At 45.0% G+C, this 25,734-nt stretch overlaps 2 protein-coding genes across 6 annotated transcripts in view; one reads left to right on the top strand and one right to left on the bottom strand.

Annotated features, from left to right (window-relative positions):
• The window catches only part of Urb2 (URB2 ribosome biogenesis homolog), a 28,315-nt gene extending 25,098 nt beyond the window's left edge, over positions 1 to 3,217 (bottom strand). For both annotated transcript variants that reach the window (XM_048450221.3, XM_048450222.3), the window contains exons 1-2: positions 2,831 to 3,217; positions 969 to 1,107 (exon numbers count right to left, since the gene is read on the bottom strand). In XM_048450221.3, coding sequence (XP_048306178.3) covers positions 969 to 1,094 — 126 coding nt within the window. In that variant the 5' untranslated portion in view covers positions 1,095 to 1,107; positions 2,831 to 3,217. The remainder of the gene's footprint in view (positions 1 to 968; positions 1,108 to 2,830) is intronic.
• An 87-nt stretch (positions 3,218 to 3,304) lies between these two features.
• On the top strand, positions 3,305 to 24,548 carry Taf5l (TATA-box binding protein associated factor 5 like). 4 transcript variants are annotated; one of them, XM_085681890.2, is made up of 5 exons: positions 3,308 to 3,444; positions 12,804 to 12,948; positions 16,642 to 16,746; positions 19,982 to 20,706; positions 22,766 to 24,548. In XM_085681890.2, exons 2-5 carry the CDS (start codon positions 12,807 to 12,809, stop codon positions 23,561 to 23,563), a joined length of 1,770 nt encoding a protein of 589 aa, XP_085538016.1. In that variant the 5' UTR covers positions 3,308 to 3,444; positions 12,804 to 12,806; the 3' UTR covers positions 23,564 to 24,548. The 4 variants fall into 4 exon arrangements, with proteins under 4 accessions (XP_085538017.1, XP_085538016.1, XP_048306180.1 ...); XM_048450223.3 differs by lacking the exon at positions 3,308 to 3,444 and adding an exon at positions 3,619 to 3,728; XM_085681891.2 differs by lacking the exon at positions 16,642 to 16,746 and having other exon boundaries at positions 3,305 to 3,444.
• The last annotated feature ends 1,186 nt before the right edge of the window (positions 24,549 to 25,734 follow it).

The raw sequence follows: 25,734 nt of genomic DNA, 5'->3' as shown, positions 1-25,734 counted from the left end.
AGAGAGAGAGAGAGAGAGAGAGAGAGAGAGAGAGAGAGAGAGAGAAACACAATGTCCACATGTCCACAGAAGGAATCACATATGCAAATCAAAATGGAAATAAGGAGTAAGAAAAAAAATGTGGTTGTAAGACAAGACACATGCAGTATACCTTCTTTCAGGAGTCACAAGCGAGGCAAACTGATGCACAGGGGCTTTCTGAGAAAGAGCGCTGTGCACATGCAGTTTCCATCGTGGCAACATGTTTACTCAATCGCAAAACACTGAGAAAAGGTAAAGCCTGAGCTCTCAAAACTGTGTGGTGCTGTTGATGATGATGGAGTCTAGGGCTCCAGGCAAGCTTGGCAAACACTATGACATAGAGTTACGCTTACTCCGCCCAAGCCCTGAGCTTTCCTCTCCAGAACTGTCAATGTGTGAAGAACAACCGACGCTAAGGGGAAAAAGGACAAGCCTGCCACGATTGCCCTTCTGTTTCACATTGTGCAGCGCTGACCAGGGAACCACCAAGCTGCTAAGCTGATTCAAATGTGTAGTAGGTGTGGAAATAAGAGGTCAACTGTTCTACACACCACATCTTATGACTAACAATTATAATAAATTTTTGATACATCTCGTGGTACTTCCTTTAAAACCAACATTGCAAAAATCTAATAATAAAAAAAAAATAAAACCAACATTGGGATGTATGTCAACCCAACTCCATGAGCTTGTCATCGTACTACAGTTACATTATCTACTTATAACTTATACTTGGTTCTTCTCTATTTCTAGCTTGGCCTTCTAAAGAGACTACACTCCCCATCTTCCCAACCTTCAACCTAACAACCTGAAAGATCTCACTACTTTTAGCTCCAGTGAAGTTTCCTCCCTAACTTGTCTTCTAACCTTTTAAAGAAATGTCAATATCCAAGTCATATATGTAATTATTTTAGATCATAAAAATCTAAGTTCTATATTAAACTTACTTGTTCTTTATTTGGTAGAAAGCACTGATGGGAAATCCAAGCAAAGTGAGCTAGTTTTAGTTTATCTTCCCAGGAAGTTGTCTTGCTTTTAAGCTTAAAGGAAATGCCAGAATAAACAGCAGCCATGGCTACACGTCTTCTACAGTTAAAAAGAAGAGAAAACAGTATTATAATAAGGTCTAACTGAACAGGAGCAGAAAATGACACTATCTTTACAAAATATTTATGTATATGTGTCTGAGTGTATGCATGTAAGAGCCCAAGATAGCCAGAAGAGGGCATCAGCTCCTTTGAGACTGGAGTACAGACAGTATGAGCTAGCCACCTCGCAGGTGCTAGACACAGAACCCAGGTCCTCGGCAGAGTGGCCAGTGCTCGCAACTGTTGAGCCATCTCTCCAATCCCCGCTACATACCTTACATATGGGTACAACTGGGAAACAGAGAAGGCAGGCAGATTTCTAGGAGTTAAGAGGCCAGTCAAGGATACAAAGTGAGACACTGTCTCAAAATTTTATACATCTATATATAAATATAGTAGTACATTCTATAAATATGTATTTACATAATTATATAAGTATAGTGTATTTATTATATATCTATAACATAAAACATATTTATATGTATAAATAAACTAAATATATATTTAATTTGAACCTGTATTTCAGCAAAAACAGGCAGATGATTATAAATTACTACCGCTGTGATCACACAGCACACACTTAGAATATACAGAAATTCAACAAGGCAAATGAGTGTGTAAACTACTCACAGAATGATAGTCACCATCCATGAGTTAAGATTGAAAAACGTTTCGGCAAATAGCTTTTAAAATGTATTGTATTAGGATTAGCTTTATTAAGCAAGGAAATAAGCAAGCAATACAATACTTGAAGTAATGCTTCTTCTCCAGGGTAAAAAGAAATCAGGTGTTGTGGTGGTGGAAATGGCTTAGCAGTTAAGAGCATTTGCTACTTTTATAGATAGAGGACCTGAGTTCAGTTCCTGGCACCCACATGACAGCTCATAACTATCTGCAACTCAATTTCAGGGAATTCTGCATCTTCTAACCTCCCCAGGCTCCTGCACGCATGAGAAATAAACAAACAGACAAACAAAACAGGCACTAATTTCAATAGAAATGCTGTTATTTCTACTATAACAGGTAATTTCTTACACATGCAGAGCTACATTAGACTACAAAACATATACACGATTTTAAAAAAATGTTATAATAAAATCCTAAGTAACAAAGGGAAAGTATATACATTAACAACCTACAATTACTATGAAACCCACGCAAAGCTTTTGAGTTTCCTCAAAGTCATAAAAATTTGTCATTTTCATTAAACACATTAGCTCAGAAAAGATAAACATTCACCACACTGCTGTGTCAAGACAAGAGACCGTAGGCTGTGGAGCGCCAACTACCTGCTTTCAGAACTGAGATGCATCCCTTCCTGCCGTCGCCCGCCCTCGGAAGGAGCTAGGGCAGCAGTTTCACAGGGTCGCCTATCAGATGTTTACACTAACGTAACAGAGGGGAAATTATAGTTACGAGGTGGTAAACGAGATGGCTTTATGGCTGGGGGTCATCAATCACGAGGAACTGTATTAAAGGGTAGGAACATTATTTTAGCAAGGATGAGAACCACTGTTCTAGATCCGGAGACTTGGCTGACTCATTGGTTAAGATTTCTTAACGCTTCTCCAGAGAAGTCAGGTTCGAGTCTCGTACCCCACTGTAGCTCACAGCCCCCAGGTAACGCCCTCTTCCAGCCTCTGCAGGTGGACACAGACACGCACAGGCAAAACACTCAAATTAAAAAGGAAACTTTTAAAAAGAAGATTCCAGATTGATACCTTCAAATCCTACTAGCTCGGATCGGGGTTCTCTGACGCCCTAGCCCCAAGATCCCTTATATCGGGGCGCGCGCTCTCAAGCCGGACTCTCTAAAGTGGGGTTCTCTCGAGCGGAGCTCCCTCCGGTCCGGGCTCTCGCCGCAGCTGGGGGAACCCTCTGGGAGAATTCCCTCGGATGGGGCGGCGGGCGATCCCTCCTCGCACCCGGCCTCTCCAGCGAGGTTCCCTCCGGGGCCGGCGGGCGTCCGGACAGCGTTCCCGCGCCGCCTTCACCTGGGATCTCCACCGCCACGAGCCGCACGTGAGGGAGGCGCTTCCGGCAGACGTTGACGCCAACGGCTCGGGGCGGGGAGGGGCGTCACGCAGACATCGCTAGCGGAGCGCCGAGTGCGCCCTGGCCGCGGCGTCGCGCGTCCGCGGCCTAGCCCGGCGTGCCCGCTCCGTCAGGCGGTCATGGGGCGGCCGCCAAGAACCGCGGCGCGGCGCGGTGGGACGTAGGGTGCGGGGACCCGGCGAGCCGGCCGCGCTACGGAGTCCTCGGGCGGGACACCCGATACGGAAGCAGCCGGTGCCGGGGCGGCGGCGGGGCAGCGGGAGCCGCCTTGGGATGTTCAGTGAGTGCGGGCGGGGCGCGGGGCAGGAGGGGGAGGGGAGGGGACGCGGGGGAGGGGCTTGGGGCGGGCGTGCGCGCGCGCGGGACCGAGCGACCCCGCACGTGGCGGCCCCGGCCGCACGCTCCCGGAGACCCCGCGGCCCCGCCGGGCGCCCTCGCGCCGAGCCGACCGCGAGCTCACGGGGGCGCTCGGCGGAAGTGGCCCGCAGCGAGCCGGCTCGCGCCTGCCGCCGGGAGTCGCCGCCCCGCGGACCTCCGCAGGCGCTCTGGCTCCGGCGTCGAGAGGTGAGTGAGTTCCCCGGGCTGACCCGCAGGTGAATGGCCTCGGGGCTTTGCCGGGAGTCGGGACCGGGCGTTTGGTGACTCGCTGCAGCCTGGCGGGCCCTGCGGGGAAAGTGAAGTGGGAAGGGAGTCCGCCTGCTCCGGGTTCAAGACTTCGTGGCTGCTGAAACTCAGAGGGGCGGAATGTCACGGATGGAGTTGGTGACCGCAGAGACGAGGCTTGCAGCTGTGTGGCTCGCTCGCTGCCGCAGTTTCTCCTCCTGTAAAATGGGACGGTGATTTCAGACTAGACTCGGCCGGTACTGGTGGCGCACTCTGTAGGCTGAGGCAGAAAGATTGCTGCGAATTCGTGGCCAGTCTGGTCTACAAAGTGAGTTCTGGACCGACAGAGGAGATTTGGTCTAAATATATATATCCACACATATGGGAACCTTGTTCTGTGAATTATAAAGCGAATATTAAGCCAGAAAACCGAAATCAGCTTGTGCCTTCGGTGTTTTGCCATCAGTAACAAATTAGATTTACGTGTTTTGGGACAGCCCTTTCCAACTGCTAATTGTGTACTTCTGTCCCTCTGAAGAGAGGTGAAAGGCTCTCCTGACTGCTCGGTAACTGATAATTTCCGTTGCTTCTGCAAGAATCTGGAAGACACCATGGGATAGAGAAAGGGACTCGGCTTTTTTCTGACTTGTTTTAGCTTGATCTGGTGTGATGCACCGTACTTGAAGTCACGTTTCCAGCCTTCCCCTTCACGTTTCAGTATCTCAAGCGCTTAGCTTCCAGTGCTCGTTCTCAGTGAGTGTTTGCTCTTGTTTTCCCCTAGGAGTCCAGAGTGCGCTCAGTAGGAGCGTGGGGTGCTGTAAAGAGTGTAGGCTCAGACACTGCAACCAGATGGCTGGGTTCTCATCCAGGAGCTAGATGGCTCTGCTTTCCCGTTTGGAAAATAGTACCTGCCCAATAGAGTTGGGAGGACAAAAGCAGGTAGTATGTGGGAAGTGGTTAAGATGTGCCCAGCAATGGAATATGTCAAATCAACGTTAGTTATTGATGGCAGTGTGGGAACCACGGTGATGTCACATACTGTGATGGTGCTCCAAGCAAAGACTAGGAAGCCATGGGAAGACGAGACATCCAGGCTGAGCATCAAGCCGGGCGAGCATTTGTGAGGTGCCTCCATCCATTGGAGAACGATTGGCCAGAGCCTATATGAAAGATGAGCGAGCCAGGGGGAACCCCCAGTAAAGTGAGACCGAATCGTGGGTAAACAGGCAGTTCAGAACAACCTCAAAATGACACCGTAGGGTTTTATTTTTTTTAATCCTTCACACCAATGGCAACAGTAAGTTTTCAAACTAGTACATCACGTGGTCTCTTTAGAAAGATTCTACTAAAGAATCTCTTTAGTAGAGTGATGTTGAGTTGAAATAGAGAAAGCCATCCCTTTCTCTGTATCTAGCTTAGTGTAGATAGGCTTTTTTTCTTGGATTTTTGTTTGTTTGTTTTGGAAGGGTTTCCTCTGTAGCTTTGGAGCCTGTCCCGGCACTCCAGTGTAGACCAGGTTGACCTTGAACTCACTGCCTCTGCCTCCCAAGTACTGGGATTAAAGGCCTGCACCACCACAACCCAGCACAGATAGGTTTTTAAATCTAATTTTCAAAGCTTAGAGACCACTCAAACAAGGCATGAATAAACTATATGTTATTCTAGACAGAAGTCTTTCCTAAAAACCCTATTTTGGTGTTTGTCGTGTAGCAGGTTAGAAGGCTGGTTTCTCTGAGAAGTCTCCCTGTGATTAGAGGTTGTCATTTCATGTTGTGGTCTCTGCCACCAGGCACACTTCGTTGTTTCTCCAACACCAAGATGCTCTTCAGGAGGGCATACCAGGCTGAAGCAAGCCCAGTCAGTGTACTGGTTTGGGGCTTTAATTCACCCCACCAAATCAGTTAACAAAAGAACAACAGAAAAGAAATGTTTGCTGATGACTGCTGGGGTCACATCTCAGAGAGCACAGGCTCAGCTCACACAAACTACACAGAAACAATCTGGAAACGACAGTTTATTCTTGTGGTCCAGGTGCTGTGGAGGCAGTGGCAGGGGGTTAGAACATTCAGGATCAGGCTGGCTATGTACAGAGTTAAGGCCATCATGGCCTATATAACAAGAACTCTGACTCAGGAAAAAAAATACTGTAACCGACAAATGAAAAAGTGCTTATTAGCCGGCGGTAGTGACACACACCTTTAACTCAGCACTCCTAATGAGAGGCAGACACAGGTGGATTTCTGAGTTCAAGACCAACCTGGTCTACAGACAAAGTTTCAGGACAGCCATGGCTACACAGAGAAACCCTGTCTTGAAACGGCCAATATAGCGTGAACTGAGACCTCCAGCAAGAACAGTGTATATGGAGTTGAAAATTCAGGAAGTTCTGTGAGGACTCCTGGGATAACTTAGTGATAGAATGCTTGCCTAGCATGTGGGGAGCTGCAGGTTTAATCTCTATCCCCTCCCACACACACTATTTACCCCTCCCCCAAGAAACAGAAGAACTTATAAAGTTATATGTGGAGACTTGGTACATAAGGTAAAATGCTTTGGAAAGTCAGTTGCATGTCTTGTTTATTTTGACTGTTTTGAGTCAGGGTCACACTATATATAGCTGGGCTCATCTGGGACTCCCTTGCAACAGTGTCCCCGTCTGTGCCTCCTCAGTACTGAGGTTAAAGATGTGTCCTGATGCCCAGGTGGAAAAGAGAACTTGATAATCCATAGTAGTTTGTTGTCATAGATACTGGTGTTTTAAAATGTGTGTGAATAGTTGGAACAAAATCGTACCGCAATTTGATACGTATATTGGCGTGCCCTTCTCTGTCAGTGAAGTTTTATGTGTGTGGTGGTTTGAGTGACGATGGCCCCATAGGCTTGTGTTTGTGTGGGGGTTTTTTTGTTTGTTTTTGGGTTTTTGTTTTGGGGGGTTTTTTGTGGGGGGGGGTTTGAGACAGGATCTTTCTACATAGCCTTGGCTGTCCTGGTTGTCCTATGTAGACCAGGTTGGCCTGCCTCCTGGGTGCTAGGATTAAAGATGTGCATTACTACAAACTAGGATTAACCATACCCAGCGTGGTTTATGTATTTAAATACTTGGTCCCTTGGTGAAATTGTCTACCCGGGGAAGGATTAGGAGGTGTGGCTTTTTGGAGGAGGTGTGTCACTGAGGGTTGTCCTTGATTTTCAAAAGTCCATCTTTGCTTCCAACTTGTGGACAAAATGGAATCTCTCAGTTACTGCTCCAATACTGTCCTTGCTTGTCTGTGTGCATCGAACTCACAGTGGTCCACCTGCCTCTGCCTTCTAAGGGTTGGAGTGAAAGGACATCATCACAAGCTATTTCACATCACTATTTTTTGTCTTCTCCATCATAAGGGAACAGTCTGACTCTACCGGTGGCTGGCCTATGTCTACATCCCCTAGGATTGGGATTACAGGCAATGCACCACCATACCTAGTGACTTCTTTTCTTTTTCATGTCTCTTTAAAAGTTAAGAAAAATGTTCCCACTGTACATGGTGGTGGCGCACATCTTTAATCCCAGCACCTGGGGGTAGATCTTTCTGAGTTCAAGGACTGCATGGTCTACAAAGCAAGTTCTAGGCCAGCCAATGCTACATTGTGAGACTTTGTCTTAAGGGGTGGGGGGGACCTTCTCTGGGTAGATTCCCCTCTGGAGAATAGTGGTATTAAATAGCCTGCCCTGGAGCAAGAGAATTTAGAGGTAGGCGGATATTGGGATATTCCAGTTGAAAAGTGCTTTGTGCGGTCAGCAGAAGGTGCAAATGATTCTGTCTAGAAAATATTTAAAATAGGGATTAGAGATTTCTTAAAGGGGTCAGGGTATCTTAAGAGTATAACTAGATTTCTTGCATTAATGATGGGTAATAGCGCCATTAAGTTGAGTAGGAGGAGGCTGAGGTAGAATGATTTGTTCCAGTTTGAGACATACCTTGGTTATAGGGTGTCGCAGAGGCCGAATTCAGCAGTCATGGGACCATAAAGGGAAAGGAAAAACTTCCATTAAGGTAAGAGGTGAGGAGAAACAGTCTTTCAGCAGCTCATAAAGAGGCTGATGTGGAATCGCTAGGTTAGGATGTTGTAGACAAAGATAGTTGGCTAGAGGAGATGTTGAAATCTTGAAGGTGGTGATAAATCAACTTATGTGTATGAAATCTGCATACCACATGCATGCAGTGCCCTTGAAAGCCAGAAGAGGGTGTTAGACTTCCCAGGGACTAGAATTGCAGACCGTTGTGACCTGCCTTGTAGGTTCTAGGAATTGAACTCTGCTTCTCTGGAAGAGCACCTCTGAGCCATCTCTCCAGCCTAAGAAAATTGTTACTGATGTCTGTTGGGTGTTGTGGTTCCTAAATATGAACTTCATAGATATCACCACCAAAACTCCAGGGTTTTCATTCTGAAACCTGACTGTAGCCTCATTTGCAAGATCCTTTATTTCTTCCTTTCCTTTTTTTTGGTGTTTCGATCCGAGACAGGGTTTCTCTGTGCATCTCTGGCTGTCCTGGAACTCTGTAGACCAGGCTGGCATACATAGAACTCACAGTAATCCATCTGCTTCTGCCTCCCTGAGTACTGAGATTAAAGACGTGCGCCATCACCACCGAACAAGATCTTTTATTTCTTAAGGACATCTTGGGAGAAAGCACAACCACTGTAGAAGCATATTGCAATATTTAAGACAATCCTGCTTGGAGGGAGAGATAGAACCAGAAGTTCATACCCTACTCAGGGGTTACATGCAGTGAGTTTGAAGTCAGCCTGGGATACATGAGATATGGTCTGAAGGGGAAAAAACAAGGTTTTTCTATTCCATGAGATGTGACTGAAACTACATAGTGTGTCTCAGTTATTTTTCAACTTTAATTCAATTCATTTTTTCACAAAGCTAATTGAATATGCTCTCGTGACTATGCAAATACTGGGTGAGGGTCCACTTTGATTGACCTTTTGGATGGGTCTTTTGTTCCAAGTGTTGGCACGTACCTGTTAATTCCGGTACTTGGGAGGTGAGGCCAGGAGATCCTGAGTTCAAGGTCATCTTCAGAGACTATGTAGTCAACTTGGGTTACTTGAGACCCTGTCAAAAAACAAAACAATACAAAACAAAATGGGGTTGGGAGGATTAAATTAGATTGATTCCTTAGCAAGTGCTTTATTTGACATCTCAAACAAAAACTTTCAGATTTTTTAAAACATAAATTCACATTTAGAAAATGTACTCAGAACTCCATACCCCCAAAACTAACTGGCCCTTGGTCAGCAACTCTTCTAGAGCTAATTCGAGGAGTGTGTAAAGTTAGCATCCCTGAATTTACCTTGAACACATTCTATTTGAAGCTTCCATTCTAAAGGAATGAACTGTCTATGTAGTAGTGTGTTGGCATCTTAAAGAGCTGAGTAGTTACTACTTGGCTTGTCTTAGCAGATTGGTATGTTCACCAGGCCCTGCTCCAACATCCTTATTTTAGGGAAGTGTGAGAAAAGTCTGCAGTTTGTCCTTCCTGGTGATTTTTACATTGCTTTTATTGAGTGTTAGTGGAAAGAAGCATCAGTGATGCAGGAAGAAAACGGTATTTGGCATTAGTTTTGTGTGAACTGAGAAGTCTTGAAATTTTAACAAAAGATTGTATAATTATATCCAAACCCCTTTATTTTATTGTTTTATTAATGTGCTGCTGGAAAACTGGGCAGGTATCTCAAAATTGCAGTGTAAGTCTCATATCTGAGTCTTAAGAGGCTTGGTTCTATTTTAAGGCACCACCCCCCACATGTCCATTTATGGATATTTTACCATGGAAAGCCAATTGCTCTGAGGGATTCTTTCATTATTTTGCTTGAAATATGTGTATCAGAATAGAACTAGCTAAGCTGGTTGGATCATATCTGTGGTATTTGTGTTCCATGTGGGCTATAAACACAATTCCTGCTGAATTCTTGCCTTGAGGTCCTTTGCCCAGAAGCTGGCTTAACCTCCTGCCCTCAGGGAGGGTCTCTTATAGTAAAGGCAGTTGCATTCAAACAATCCCCACTTCAAGCTGTTAGTTTGGGTAAATTCGTTGGCGTTAGTATTTACAAACTAAGTTCTCTCAATACCAAATGTAGCTGAGCCTTCCTATTTGTGTTTTGTTTTTTGTTTTAAAACAAAACTAAGCTGGATTTTATGTAGCCTGAGCTAGATTTGATCCTCCTTCCTTCACTTGTAAATTTGGAATGTAAGTTTGGGTTATAAATTTGGGTTGGAAATTTAGATTATAAATTTGGGCCTTGGCAGCTGTTTTCTTTGCAGCTTTAGCCTCTCTTCCCTGGCCTGTAGAGACATCTGTAGGCACATAAGTAACGTCCTATTTTGAGAACCCTTATCTCATGATCTGCTCTCCAGTGGTTGTCTTGTGTCTCACAGGCGGTGTTCTTTTCTTGTCAGAAGGGCTTGATTGGAGCAAGGCATTGGTAGTACACACCTTTAATCCCAGCACTAGGGAGGCAGAGACAGGCAGATCTCTGAGTTCGAGGCCAGCCTGATCTACAGAGTGAGTTCCAGGACAGCCAGGACTACACAGAGAAACCATGTTCAGGGGTGGAGGTCGGGGAAAAGGGCTTGATGGGAGTGCTGTAAATTCACATGGGTACATGTACATAGTTCCATGTCACCAAAAAGTCACAGTGGAAAATCTGGAAAGATCTTAATTTTTGAAGTGTAGAATTGGACTAGTTTAGTAGGGTTTGAAGCTAGGCACTCTGGGAAAGATTATCAGGTATGTATAGTCTGATGTGACCAAGACTGGGTGTCTTGACTGTCCTGATTGAACTACACTTGGAAAGGGTTATAGAGTCACAGCTGCTGTATGTATTTGGTCTCTCCACCCCCAATCAGAATCTCCAGACTGGGGTTACTTATTTATACACGTAAACACACTGCCGGGATTCTTATATAGCTAGGTAAGCCACCAAGAGAATCACTGATGCATCAGAATGAATGGTTATATTGAATAGTGGCCACAGAGAAACAATGATTTTGGCTTCGTTAATGAGAGATCTCTCAAAATATCAGAGCCCTTGTGCTAGCAATAAAAAGGAAGCGTAATTAAAATAGCTCATCAATACACTAAAAGAATAATAAATCATCATGAAAAGGAATGTCAGTATTGGAAATTTATTCATGCTTTGTTAGACTACCAGATTACAGCCATTGCCCTCCTTTCCGGGCTGTCTGGGACTCTTTGTGGTAATCCAGGAATGAAATTCATAGACAGCATAACCTCTGTCTTAGAGTTTAATAGGGTCAGAAACAGTTTGTAACATGCATATGCTTTGGTCCATGTGACTCCCGCCTTCTGTGTTCCCCTTGCTATGTGATTTTCAAGAAATTGGAGAGTTGGTCTTCAGAGTATCTCACAAATCAGTTTAGAGGAGAAAGTACATTTACAGATTGCTCTGGAAGCAGTGTGTTAGTCAAGTAACCAGGGAAAATGTGCTTGACTATTCATGCATAATACACTCAAAGGATTTACAGATGGATAACAATTAGAGGTTAAGTCTTGAAACGTATTTAAAGAAAAACATAACAGCTGGAGAGATGGCTCGGCAGTTAAGAGCACTGATGCTCTTCTAGAGATCTGGGTTTGATTCCCAGCACTCATATGGTGGCTCTAGTTCCCCGTGATCCAGTGCTCCCTCCGGACCACTGTGGGCACCTGACAGAAAAGTAGAACATATACATACACATTCAGGCAAAACACTCGTGCACATTTTGTTTTAGAAAAAAAAGTTTTGGGGGCTGGAGAAATGGCTCAGCGGTAAAGAGCATTGCCTGCTCTTCCAAAGGTCCTGAGTTCAATTCCCAGCAACCACATGGTGGTTCACAACCATCTGTAATGAGGTCTGGTGCCCTCTTCTGGCCTTCAGGCATACACACAGACAGAATATTGTATACATAATAAATAAATAAATATTTTTAAATAATAAAAACAGTTTTGAAGAAAGCATTTCTTAAAAGACTTTGTTTTTTCAAGACAGAATTTCTTGTGTAGCCCTGGCTGTCCTGGAATTCACTGTGAAGACTAGACTAGCCTGGAACTCCGAGATCCACCAGCCTCTGCCTCCTGAGTGCTAGAATTAAAGGTGCCACTATTCCCGACAGGGTGCCACCTCTCTTTGACTGTAAAGATATACAGGCTGCAGTGCTGGCACACACCTTTAATCCCTCCACTCAGAGGCAGAGGCAAGCTGATTTCCTTGAGTTTGAGGCCAGCCTGGTCTACAAAGTGTGTTCCAGGACAGCCACAGCAGCTGTACAGAGAAACCCTGTCTTGAGAAACTTTATTTATGCTGAGTGTGATTGCACACACCTTTATTCCCAGCACTTGGAGGGCAGAGGCAGGTGGATCTCTGAGTTTAAGGCCAGGCTGGACTACAAATCGAGTGACAGGCCAGCCATCAGTACGTGGTAAGAACCTGTCTCAAAAAAAGAAGGAGCAAATGAGCTCTGGGTGGGGGATACAGCTCGATGGTAGAGTGTTTACCTGACTTCTGCAAGGCTCTAGGTTCCATCCCTAGAGCCCCCCAAAAAAAACCAACTCCCATTACTAGGTTCTTACCTTGTCTGCATCTACTTACCCAGTCTGTTGGTTTCTCAGGCCTTTGATCTAGAAGCTGCCCCCTTCTAGAGCTTTTATCAGGTTCGCTACTAATGAATAGCTCTAACGGAGCAGTAGAAATGGCCTGATATTCAAACTAGGCCTGCCTGCTTGGTGCTAGGTGCACTAATGAAAAGGTTCATGGAGCTGGTTAAATAACAGTGTTATTTGGAAGTAATCTGTGGGATGTGTTACCCATACTGTTTCTCTGTTTTCCATCAATGAAGCTGGCTATGTGGCCATTGGAAAAACAGATGAAATGGAACAAAATGCCAGGCTGTGTCCTCACTGAGTCATTTCAGTATCCATCTTTCTAGCTGTGTGATAGCTCTGCCATCCCTTACAGTCTGCTTCCTGTGTTCCTTTCCCACAGGTCATGAAACGAGGGCGCACGGAGCAGGTTCAGGTGGCAGTATCCTGCTACCTCAAACGCCGGCAGTACATGGACTCAGAAGGCCCCTTGAAGCAAGGCCTAAGACTATCACAGACTCCTGAGGAGATGGCAGCCAACCTCACAGGTACCAGGGTCCTGTGACTGGCCTGGAACAGGAGCTGTCAGTGCCCACATAGGTTCTCAGCAGAGGGTAGGCTACCAGGCCTCAGTGAGCAACTCTTAGTGTCTCTGGCCTCTAGGCCTTTCCTGTCCTTCAGAACTGTGCTCACTGGACTTCTGAACCTTCCTCAGAGCATCAAGATTGTTTTATATGTACCTGATGGTATGTGCAACCTTTTTACCCTTCAAGACCCAGAGTAATAGGTTCTCTCTGCTAGCATAGAACTTTGCTCCTAGAAGTCAGTCTATAAAGTGATTGCATTCTGCAGGATTGACAGTTGGAAATAGTGGTATCATAAGCACTTCTGAAATTTTTAAATTTCATTTTGAAATCACATTTCAGAACTAGACATAATGACTCAGGCCTTTAATCCCAACACTTGGGAGGCCAAAATGGGAGAGTTGTCATAAGCTTGAGACCAGTTTGGACTACAGAGCGAGATCCAAGCTAGACTAGGCTACAGCGTGAGGCTGTCTTAAACAGCCATCAGGCAGTTTTAAAAAGGAAGGAAGGGTGGCTCCATCAGGAATATCAAGTCATTGTTACCATACACAAAGGTTGTCACCTAGCTTTCCTTTGAGTTCAGGGTTTATGTGATAATAGTTTTTTGTCCTTCCATCTCTGGTTTTTGTGAAATGGATTCTCACAAGGCCCAGTCTGTCCTTGAACTCTCAGCAAGTCTCAGCCTCAGGTATATGTCACTAGGCCTAGCGTTTTCTTATACTGAATTTCTGTACAGTGCTGGTGGTTTGATGTATTTCAGTAAATTAGATGTTTGCAAAGGATACACTAATGGCTATTGGTATAGAGTTCTCATTGTTTATGTGGCCCAGCTCTGGCTTCCTTCACATATCCAGAGGGGCAGCTTCTCCCTTCTTTGTACCTGGACTTGTGCTTTCTTTGAACGGATCACTCCTGCTCCATCCTAGCAGCAGCAGACCCCGTGGTTCCTTTTCACAACACTGTCACTCTGTGGCCTGGTTTGCTTTAGGGTAGACGGCCTTTGTGATGGAGAAAGTGATGAAATGTTTGAAACCTGAAGAGGTCCTTGACTTCATGGAGGAGTATCAGAAACTGTCAGAAGTCTACCTCCATGTTCCTTTAAGAGATACCTAGCTGTTCTCTGTTTCAGCTCCTCCGGGATACCCTGGCGAGCAGTTATCAACTTGTCTCTTGTGGAGTCCTCCATTTACCAGGTTTAGAGCAATCTCTTAGGAACTGCCACAATTTTTGGAGTGCTCAGCACTCCTGTTGCTACTACACATCCATAGAACCCTGGGCAATAATCTGCCTTTATGGGAAGAAGAGAAAGTGCTACTGCAGTTGAGATGCCGTGGCTTTTCAAGAGGCCAGCAGGAATGGGGAAGTTGAAGTGGGCTGATTGTGCTATTGAATCCTGGATTTTCTGATTCATGAATGATCTGAATCGTTGGTCTTCGCTTTGCAGGCTTTCATTGCACATCTGCTTAGGCCAGATGGTAACAACCCGAGAATTGCTAAGATTGCAGCTGCTGGGATACATGCTGCAGTATAGCTGTAAAGGGCCGTGATGTTCTGAGCTTTGGTGGGGATGCCGTAGGGTCAGGAAGTAGAGGAAATAATGATTTGCACTAGGTTAGCAGGGCAAGCAAGTCTTGCCAAAAGCTTGGTACTCGCCACCTTATGGTCAGATTAGCAAATAACAGAAGGAATGATCTATTTTCTGAGGAATTATAAGGAACACTCCTGTCAGGTTAAAGGAGGACACGTGAGATCCAGAGATAGATTTCAGGACATTGACTGGGTGCTAAGTATTGCTAAAGGGTCCAAGTTAGAATTAGATACATTGGCCAAAAATCTACATAGTCAGAGGGTAACCAGGAATCTGAAGGGCTCTGACTGATGAAGGGGAGAGAAAGCACCTCTCTGCTCGAGCTGTCTGAATTCTGCTGGAGGGCAGAAACTCTTCCTCGCACCCTTTTCTGTACACCATGTTTTGATTTCTTCAATTCTACTGTGTTCATTGCCATTCCTCCATCCACATTATAGTGGCTAGATGTGATATAAAGATGACAGCTTAGCCCTTGGCCCCTAGCTTCCATCTGGAAGTCAAGGTTAGTACCACCTAAATGGGTACCTCCTGCAAGGAGTTTGAGGGCAACCTTCTCCATTTATAGAGCATCAAGAGCTCTAGACATGTAAAAGTTTGCCTTTAAGGGGCTGGGGAGATGTCTCAGCGGTAAAGAGCATTGCCTGCTCTTCCAAAGGTCCTGAGTTCAATTCCCAGCAACCACATGGTGGCTCACAACCATCTTTTATGAGGTCTGGTGCCCTCTTCTGGCCTTCAGGCATATACACAAACAGAATATTGTATACGTAGTAAATAAATTTTTTTAAAAAAAGTTTGCCTTTAAGTAACAATAGGAATCGAGAACTAAATGGTGTAGACTCTACACTGGATAGTGCAGGAAACTTGAGTTTCTTTTTTAGGAAGCATAAACTCAGGCTAAGTGTGATGGCATATTCCTATAATTCCAGCACAAGGAGCAGAAAGATTGAGATTCCCGGGTCAGCTGGGGCTGCGTAATGAGACCCTATCAGAAAAAAAAAAAAGTATAAAATCAAAAAGTGCATGTTTACATGCTAAATATTAAGGCCCCAGGCTTCTCTTCCTGTCAGCTGCCCAAAACACTGTAACCAACCTAATCTCCCAGGAAGGCTAGTGAACAACAATTTGATAGATTATGACCTGCCCAGGACTGTAGACCAAAGACACTCTTTGGGAAACTATTCCTGCCATCCTAAGTGATGAGCTACATTCCCATTATCCCTATGGTGCTCTTTTTCACATCCAGGGCCATAAGGCCCTGGGGGAAATGTTTCTCTTGACAGCTGTCCATATCAGTTTGAAGACGAGAAGGTAACGCTGCTCGGGGAGAAATGCCAGATAATGATAAAAGGATTGTGAGCAAAAATAACTGTTTCCTCCTTTGGAAAAAATAAAGGAAAAATCAACAGAAAGGTTGAAAGTTAGGCTGGGTGTGGTGGCACATATCTTTAATCCCAACACTCAGGAGGCAGAGGCAGGGGGATGTCTGAGTTTAAGGCTAGCCTGGTCTACAGAGCAAGTTCAGGACAGCCAGTGATACACAGAGAAACCCTGTCTAGAAAAAAAAAAGGTGGGGGGATTGAAAGTTAAAGAAACCTTCCTGTTAGTAAAACAAAAGGATGAAATATAGAGAAAAGATTAAATGGTTTTTCAGAAGATCCAACTTTGAAATCAGGAATCTCAGAAAATTAGACGATATGATCAGAAACAAATAAAGACTTTCTCTGAACTGGAAGCATGACCTCTCAAATTGACGAACCCAGGTCATAGCACATTGTAACATGTCAACACGGGTTAGACATTTCTAGATAAATCTTAGGAATATTGTGTGCCTATCCTCTCTTCACTTAATGTATCTTATGTTTTCTAGCTTTCATTCCTCTGCCCTAGTTTTATGGAGTATCAGGAGAGAAGGGAGACAAACAAGTATTATCAGTCTGCCCCAGTCTACCGGGACCCTAGAACATCTTACTTAGAGATGCCATTGGACTCCATGCCCTGTGTCCTTCCTGCTGCATGGTAGATAGTAACTGCCTTCCTGCTTCTGTCTTGTGTGTCTTCCTCTTTAGTCCAATCAGAATCTGGTTGTGCCAATGCAGTGTCTGCAGCCCCTTGCCAGGCAGAACCCCAACAATATGAAGTACAGTTTGGACGACTGAGAAGCTTTCTCACTGGTAAGTCCTTTTTAAGAAACCAAATAATGTAGATGTCCTTAGAACCTCTTGTATTGTAAGCATAGTGTTAGGTTCTAGAGAGTCAGGTACTTTTTTGTTCAGTGGTTGTTTGTTTTTTTTTTTCAAGACAAGTATTTCTGTGACAAGGCCTGGCTATCCTGAAACTTGCTCTGTAGCCCAAGCTAACTTCAGACTCAGAGATCCTCCCGAGTGCTGTGATTAAACTTTTGCACCACCACACTTTTAACACAGTTCTTGTGTGCAAATGGAATTTCTGTGAGAGTTAGATCTTGAGGTTGAAGTTCGCAAGGATAGAGAGAGAGAGAGCTCTGTGTGTTCTATTTACTGTTTGCTGGTGACCTTTGGCTTGACTTCTGTATAAATGAAAGACAAATTAGCGATGGAGAAAAACATCCTTTAAGAGAAGTGGGTTTGAAATGTACATCATCTTTCAGAGTAGTGCTCGTGAGTCGGATAAAGAAGTTAGCTATTACCATTTAGGCAAGCCATAGATAGAATGACACAGAGATACAAAATCAGTGGATATGTGTTCATTTGCTTCTTAAGGCATTAATGTGAGTTTTTAAATAAAAACGGTTGCTTTAAGAAGAGCCATTTAACCCACTGGTAGTGGTCCATGCCTCTAATTCCAGCACTCAAAAGGCAGAGGAGGTGGATTTCTGAGTTCAAGGCCAGCCTGGTCTACAAAGTAAGTTCCAACATAGCCAGGACTGTTACAGAGAGAAACCTGGGGGGTGGCATTTAGATGTGTGCCACCACTACCCGCCCACGACCCACCCCCCACCCCCACCCCCGACAAATATCTAAACGCTGGGCAGTAGTGGCACACACCTTTAATCCAAGCACTTGGGAGGCAAAGGCAGGCAGATCTCTGTGAGTTCACAGCCAGCCAACTTCCAGGACAGGCTCCAAAGCTACACAGAGAAACCCTGTCTCAAAAAAAAAAAAAAAGTAAATAACTGAATAAATAAAAACCCAGTGATTAACCTAAAAGTAAATAAATACTTTGGGTGCTGGAGAGAGGGCTGGCTCAGCAAGCAGTTAAAAGCCCTTATTATTCTTCCATAGGAACCGAGTTTGGTTCTCAAAACCCAATTTGGGCAGCTCATAGCTGCCTGTAACCCATCTCCAAGGGACCTGCCTCTGGCCTCCATGGGCACCCACACAGATGTAGCTTGCATGTGTGTATGAACACGTTCACACACACAAATACAAATTAAAAACTTAAAATTTTTTGATAACTCCCCCCTCGAGTGAATAGTCCTTGTGTTAATCTAATGGCAAAATTTTATACTTATATAGAGACTGACCAAAATAAAGTCTCCATCCATTCTGTGTGTACAGTCATCCTGTGTTACTTGACTCACATAATAACAAAACTTATGTTTACATGGAACAGTGTTTGGAATGAGGGTCAAACTATTAGAGAAAGTAAAGATTTAGTTAAAAAGTATCTATTACCTTTGAACTGAAAGGATAGATTCCATTATATCTCAGAATAGAGCTGGGCAGGTGGTCCAGTGATATAGTCCTAACACTTAGAAGGTACGGATTTTTATGATAAGGGTTTTATTTGTAGTAAAAAATGTATGTGGAGATAATAAAGGTTGTTCCTAACTTAGCTTTGGTTTATTAAGTTTTAAGTGGTTATATCTGTTGCTCTGTGGTAGAGTTTTCTTACTGTTATAGTGAGGGACTTCTTCCAGCCTGCCTCTCATTCATTCAGCTTTTATTTAGATGAAGTCCTAGCAAGGCAGTGGTGTGAGTTCCGACACATGTGCTGTCTTTGCGGAATATCCTGACCAGTAAGAAAGCTCCACACGTGTAATGTTTCATGGATGGGGCTCTTGTGTGCTCCCGTTCTGGTTGTGATTCTAGGATGACCCAGTAACGATATGTAGTTTTTAGTCATGAAGGTATAGAATAGCTTTTTAATAATTTTATCACAGCCTGGGCTACTTTTCCACTGAAGCCTTACACTGCGTCGGGTTGTTGGAGTTTGTGCTACTGCACATTTTCGTGGTCGCATCCAGTGTTTATCCAGACTCCTGCTGTGGGATAGCTCATGGTTTTTAAAAAATAGGCTAACAGAGCATAAGTACTGGGTTGCATTTTTATTCAACTTACTTCAACATGAACAAACATTACACTAAATTTGAAACCTTTCTGTTTCTGTATAAAATCCAAACTCATTATAGTAAAAGACAAGCAAAACCCAAAAAGCAGTAAAGTTCGAGTTAATGGTGGCTTTTGCTAAGACTAACTTTTGCCCTCAGGTGTCTAGACACTGCTGTGGCTCTGAGCAAGTTGGGCCTGGCTTGGTTGTATGATCCTTGTGCCTTGAGGTGGCTGCCCTCTGCTCCTCACTGTATCTGCAGAGCTCTTCCCTTAGACATTCCGTCCTCACTTGCACACATACTTAGTCCACATGCACCTCTTTCCCATCTGTCTGTGACAGTTAAAGCCTGGCTTAGCATTCTTTATCATTATCAAGTTTCATGACATAAAAGTTTTCAGACTAATGAGTGGTCTCAATGACAAGAAAATATCTTACTTGTAATTTATCACCAAGAAAGGAAAGTTTTTTATTTTTCACCAAGGAAGTCAAAGCTTTAAATGCTTATTGTCATCATGACACAGGACAAATCAGCCTGGATAGCCAATGAGCTTTGATTTTTACCCTTGAGTCCAGTACTTATAGAACCAAGGCTAAGTGGCATTCAAAAGATTTTTGAGACAAGCTTTTTTACTGTGCATCCCTGAGCAGTCTGGAACTCACTATATAGGTCAGGTTGGCCTCAGACACAGACCCACCTGCCTTCTAAGTGTTGGAATTTAAGGCATGCACCGCTACCCTGACTTGCTACCTAGAAGATTTTGAACACTTAACGTTCTAACTTGAAGCCTATCAAGATAAAGTCTTTGTGAAGAACGCAGTCTGCCTAGAACCCATCTAAGGACCCTCACAGGTGTGCGTTTCTGACCTGAGAAATACTGGAAAGGATGCTGGACTGTAGGTCTGATCACAGCTGCCCAAGGCATGGCCAAATCCCCCAACCAGGACTGAACCTCAGAGTCTGCTCTTCCTTGTTTGATTGGGAAGTCTTTGAGACTCTAGATTCTGTGGGCAGGAAGTGTTGGGCTGCTGGCTCTAGGAGGGTATCTTGTTTCTGCAGTGTTAATGAGTGTGAGTTTTTGCTGTTTCTCATTGCAGATTCTGACTCCCAGCACAGTCATGAAGTTATGCCTCTCCTCTACCCCCTTTTTGTCTACCTCCACCTCAACCTGGTCCAGAGTGGCCCCAAAAGCACAGTGGAAAGCTTCTATAGCCGCTTCCATGGAATGTTCCTACAAAATGCAAGCCAGAAGGACATCATTGAGCAGCTGCAAACCACGCAGACTATCCAGGACATTCTATCAAACTTCCAACTTCGTGCATTCCTGGACAATAAGTACGTGGTCCGTCTCCAGGAAGATAGCTACAACTACCTTATCCGCTACCTCCAAAGCGATAACAACACTGCCCTGTGCAAGGTGCTTGCCGTGCACATTCACCTGGACGTGCAGCCTGCCAAGAGGACAGACTACCAGCTGTATGCCAGTGGTGGCTCCTCGCGCAGTGAGAGCAGCAGCCTGGAACCACCAGATGTGCCCAACCCCATTCTGCAGAATGAGGCTGCCCTGGAAGTCTTGCAGGAAAGTATCAAGCGAGTCAAGGATGGACCTCCTTCCCTCACCACCATCTGCTTCTATGCCTTCTATAACACAGACCAGCTTCTGAATACTGCAGAGATCTCCTCTGATAGCAAACTTCTGGCTGCTGGATTTGACAATTCCTGCATAAAGCTCTGGAGCTTGCGGTCCAAAAAGCTGAAATCAGAGCCCCACCTTGTGGACACATCTCGTATCCGTCTAGCCTGTGACACTTTGGAGGAGGAGGTAGGGGTGCCACTTACTCTTGTAGCTCTTTCCTGTTAAGAGTGCTCTACCTAAACCTGACCTGTTTTTACCAAACAGTAATCTGTAGTCCCCTCCTAGGCAACCGGAGCTGGACTCATGCCAGATGATTTAGCCATTGAGTCTTGCTCATCCCTGATAATGCACATTAAAGCCCTTCTCCCAACACTCAGCATTATATGAGTAGGCAGTGTTTACCACTGTCTGAAAAGCATTGAGCCTAACAGATCTTCAGCTGAAATTGACTTAGGGATCGCATTACTTGTTTGTTGTTCTGTGCACTCAGATATACACTGTGCAGGTTCAGATAGGAACAGGATTGCTAGTTAAGGGTCTGCATTTAAACAATAGTGAATATTGTCTTCCCCTGCAGAAGTCTAGGCTGGTTTACAGCTTGCCCAACAATATACACTGGTGATTGGTGATGCCAGCACCTGTCCTTGCTCTGTGTGCCAAGAGTGGTCTCAGCACCACTTTAAAAAGGGACATCTTTGATGTATACAATACTCTTTGTGTATGCCTGCTGGCCAGAAGAGGGCACCAGGCCTCATTACAGATGATTGTGAGCCACCATGTGGTTGCTGGGAATTGAACTCAGGACCTTTAGAAGAGCAAGCAATGCTCTTAACCTCTGAGCCATCTCTCCAGCCCCCTGTGTTTCAGTCTTTAGAGTCGCTACTATGTAAAAACTTGAGCCTTCATGATCAGCTTCCCTTGAACACCCAAATGCTTTTGCATTTTCTAGCCTGAAGTGTATGTAGTATTCATTTTGAGTAATTACAGATACCAGTGTTTAACTTCCTCAAGTTTCATGTACATGGGAAGTAGTCATTTGGTTTTCCTTAGTAGTTTTCTAGTGGAAGAAGCGATGCCTACTAAAAAGGTCTTCTTTCCGTGTGCAGGAACCAGCAAAGCTCAAGAATCCTGATTGTCTTCTAGTTTAAAACCCACTGTAGTGGAAAATCACAACCATAGTATTCAGGAGCTTCCCTCTGAGGGAGTGGAGGGGAAATGGATTTATACATAGGCTGCAGCCTTGTGGGCAATGGCTGTGGAAGCACGCTTATCTCCAAGTACTATTGTAGATGGGGGAAAATATTTCCAAGTGTGACATGGGTGACTTGACTGTTTTAAGCTTCCCCCCTCCTTACTCTCTTGCTCTCTATGGAGACTGGGCTATCCTCAAATTCAGAAATATGCCTGCCTCTGCCTCCTGGATGCTGGAATCAAAGGTGTACGCCACCATGCCTTGCTGTCATTATCAGTCTGTGGTCTGTTACTGTGGTCTGTGTCAGGAGATGAGTTTGAGGCTCTCCACCTTCCCATTCTTTCTTTTCCTTTGTTTTTTGCCCCTCCCCCCAGTCTCTGTAACATCAAAATCTTGATGGTCCTACTAAGTGCTGGCATTGCACACATAAGTTCCAGTGTCCAGCTTTCATGTGTCAGTGTTCACGGTCTGTTAGAGGCTGTACACTCTGGTTTACAGTTCCTATGCACTTAGGCTTTATTTTGGCTCAAGTCCTTCAGATTCCTCCAAAGCAGGCTCTTGTTTTGTCTCAACTGGTCTTGATCTCAGGATCCGCCTACCTTAGCTTTCTCGGTACTGTGATTAGATGTATACTGCCAGGCCTGTCTAGATTTCATTACATGGAATAGAAACAGCAAATAACTTAACTTGCAAAGTAGTGGGAACTGACAACTAAAGAGAGCTCCATTAGGGAGAATCTAGGAACTTAATATCAATTCAAAAGTCAGTCTTTTCAAAAGATGCCCATCCAAATTAATAGTGGATGTTCCATGGTCTTACTTTTAAGTCAGATCCTCATTCAAAAATTAAGACTTGCAAAAAGTAATCTCTTCAATCTGATGTGACCTGTGGTTGGGCATTGTCGGCTGGAGTGACCCTGAAGGGCAGACATGCCCTCTATGGCAGATACTGCTTCCTAGGCAGGCCCTTTTCCTCTCTCAGCCTTACATTCATTGTGAAACCACTGAATATTTTCTTCTTGTGTGTTTTACCACCCTACCCACCATGTTCCAGGAGAATGAGGAAGACAATATTGGCACAGAGATGAAGATCCTGCGCGGACACTGTGGACCAGTATACAGCACACGGTTCCTCGCAGACAACTCGGGGCTGCTCTCTTGTTCTGAGGATATGTCCATCAGGTACTGGGACCTGGGGAGCTTCACCAACACTGTGCTCTATCAGGGACATGCCTACCCTGTGTGGGACGTGGACATCAGCCCCTACAGCCTGTATTTTGCCAGTGGGTCCCATGACCGTACCGCCAGGCTCTGGTCCTTTGATCGGACGTACCCGCTGAGGATATATGCAGGACACCTGGCTGACGTGGACTGTGTCAAATTCCACCCCAACTCAAACTACTTGGCTACAGGTTCCACTGACAAAACTGTCCGGCTGTGGAGCGCCCAGCAGGGCAACTCGGTGCGGCTCTTCACAGGGCACCGAGGTCCCGTGCTCGCCCTTTCTTTCTCTCCCAACGGTAAGTACTTGGCATCCGCTGGTGAGGACCAGCGGTTAAAGCTGTGGGACTTGGCCTCTGGAACACTTTTTAAAGAACTGAGAGGCCACACAGACAGTATCACCAGTCTGGCCTTTAGCCCAGACAGTGGTCTGGTTGCCTCTGCCTCCATGGACAACTCAGTGCGAGTCTGGGACATCAGAAGCACGTCCTGCAACACACCTGCTGATGGCTCTTCGGGTGAGCTTGTGGGCGTGTACACCGGACAGATGAGCAATGTCCTGAGTGTACAGTTCATGGCCTGCAACCTCCTCCTGGTGACTGGAATCACACAAGAGAATCAAGAACATTAAGTTTTTATTCAGGCAGCAGACTGGGTGGGGCTGGGGCTGGTCACAGTCTAGGACTTGCTAAAACTGAATCAGTGATTTCAAAAGAGCCCTCACCTACCACACACTTAGCCAACACAGCCCTGGTGCACAAGACTCCAGTTAGAGCCGGATGCTCTGGCTTGAGGCCTCCCAGCTGTGTGCAGGCGCCTTGCTTTAGCATCTGTCTCTTCCCAGTAGGGTTACTGGAACAGTTGCAGAACTCCCCTGTAGCAGCTGTAAACAGTGTCTCCTGTGGCTTCTCGAGGAAAACGGGGACAGGAACTAGGAAAGGAAGGGATTTCTTTTCCATACTGATAGAACCAGGACTTTTTATTATTGTTATAATTAATAATTATTATTATTGAGAAGAGGAAACCTAGCACTGGCAGAGGTGTCTCTGCTTGGATCTGCAGGTTTGACTCCTGGCACTGGCTGTGATACTTGGAATTTTGAGGTTCAGGGAATTCATACTTTGGTAGCCCAGTGTATCAGGAAAGGGGGCACTGTATAATGTGCTTCTGCAAGCAGGCAGGTAGCTTAGCTGAACATGGTGGGAAAGAAAGATTCTTTATTGCCTGCGCTCCTGTCAGTCCCTCCTACCCTGGAGAGAGACGCTGCGGTGAGCAGAGGGTGGGCCTCAAGGTTCCATCCCTAGCACCATGGACAAAATTATGATAAAGAGTAATTTAGAGTAAGTCACGGGATAGACTTCAGAGTACTGATGACTGCTTATTCTGGGATGTGACTTTCTGGTCTTTCTCCCTCTGATCTGCTTCCGCCCTCACTGCAGCACCAGAGCAGTGAACCGGAGCGAATCATGAGTGCACACTCACAAGCGTCAAACCATGCTCTAAGGACAGAGGAAGTTCTGATGGTGTGGACAGGATTAAAGATTTCTGTTTTCTGAAAAGAGTTATTTTGTATTTTGTTTTCTATTAAAATGTATTTAGTTTCAAAAAAAAAAAAAGTGTGGCATCTCTTTTATGTTACGCCCAAAGTCTGGATCCCCAAAACATCACCACAAGACTATATTTGATGCAAAAACAGAGTATTGTAAGTTAACTCGGGTCCCTCTGTCAGTCCAAAGCAGCAAGGAAACAGTGCAGGAGAGACCAAGCAAGGGAAAGAGGGAGTTTACATAGGGGAAGAAGCTTGGGGAATTCCATTGTGATTGGAATACCAGACTTCCAGTTTGGGACTGGCTGTCCCCTATGGTGTAAAGGGATTTTCCAGGTTTGAGGGGGGAATGCTAAGCCTCTAGGGGCTCAGTGATTGATCTCTGTGTGCCAGGCAGAGATGGCTCTGATTCTGGGGCCAAACTGTTTCTTTCTTTGGTTCTTTTTACCCTTTTTGACTGTAATTTTGGGACTAGGGCTAATATCTTTGGTATGCCTGAATCTAGAGGCTTAGTACATTCTTTTGGTCCTGGTTTCAGGGTCCGGGAACTTTTCTCCACCTCTAGGTTTGGGAGCAAAGAGCCTCTTAACCTGACTCTGGTCCCATTTTCAGGGTGTTTTTTCCCCTGGCTCTGAATCCGGGAGCCAGGCTACTTGGGGGTTGTGCTAGGGCTACAAACTCACTGAATCTGTAGGGGCCTAGACCTATCAATTTATACCTTTCAGAATAGTCAAGTGCATCACTGGTCCTGGAAGGGAGCCTCTCACCTTTCTTCAGAGTAATGGCCAGAACATAGGTCAGATCAGCCACAAAGCAAGTATGGTGGTCTGTTCTTTATTCTGTTCAATTGTCATGTTCCTCCTGGTATCTAGTTGGATTACCTACATCAGTAATACATCCCATGTTGCTAGCTGCTGATGAGAAATGAACATCTAGGAGGGTCCCATTTTGGCTTCCTTGGAAAAAAAATTCCACTATAACTAGACATGTTGGTATATACCTTTAATCCCAACACTTGGGAGGCAGATAAAAGTGGATCTCTATGAGATTGAGGCTAGCCTGGTCTACATAGTGAGTTCCAGGGTGACCAAGGGTACATGGTGTGTGACACATTTGAAAAAAAGAGTGAGAGAGAGAGAAAAGAAAGAGAAATAAAACATCCCATTGTAAACTATAAGAGGTCTATAAACTAGATTAATTGTTGAGCTGGGCAGTGCACGCCCTTAATCCCAGCATTCAGGAGGCAAAGGTAGGCC

This window comes from Myodes glareolus, chromosome 22 (genome assembly GCF_982192425.1).
Source record: "Myodes glareolus chromosome 22, mMyoGla1.1, whole genome shotgun sequence".
NCBI classification, from domain to species: domain Eukaryota; kingdom Metazoa; phylum Chordata; class Mammalia; order Rodentia; family Cricetidae; genus Myodes; species Myodes glareolus.
The sequence above is the reverse complement of the archived record's forward strand: the minus strand, read 5'-3'. Positions and strand labels throughout refer to the sequence as shown.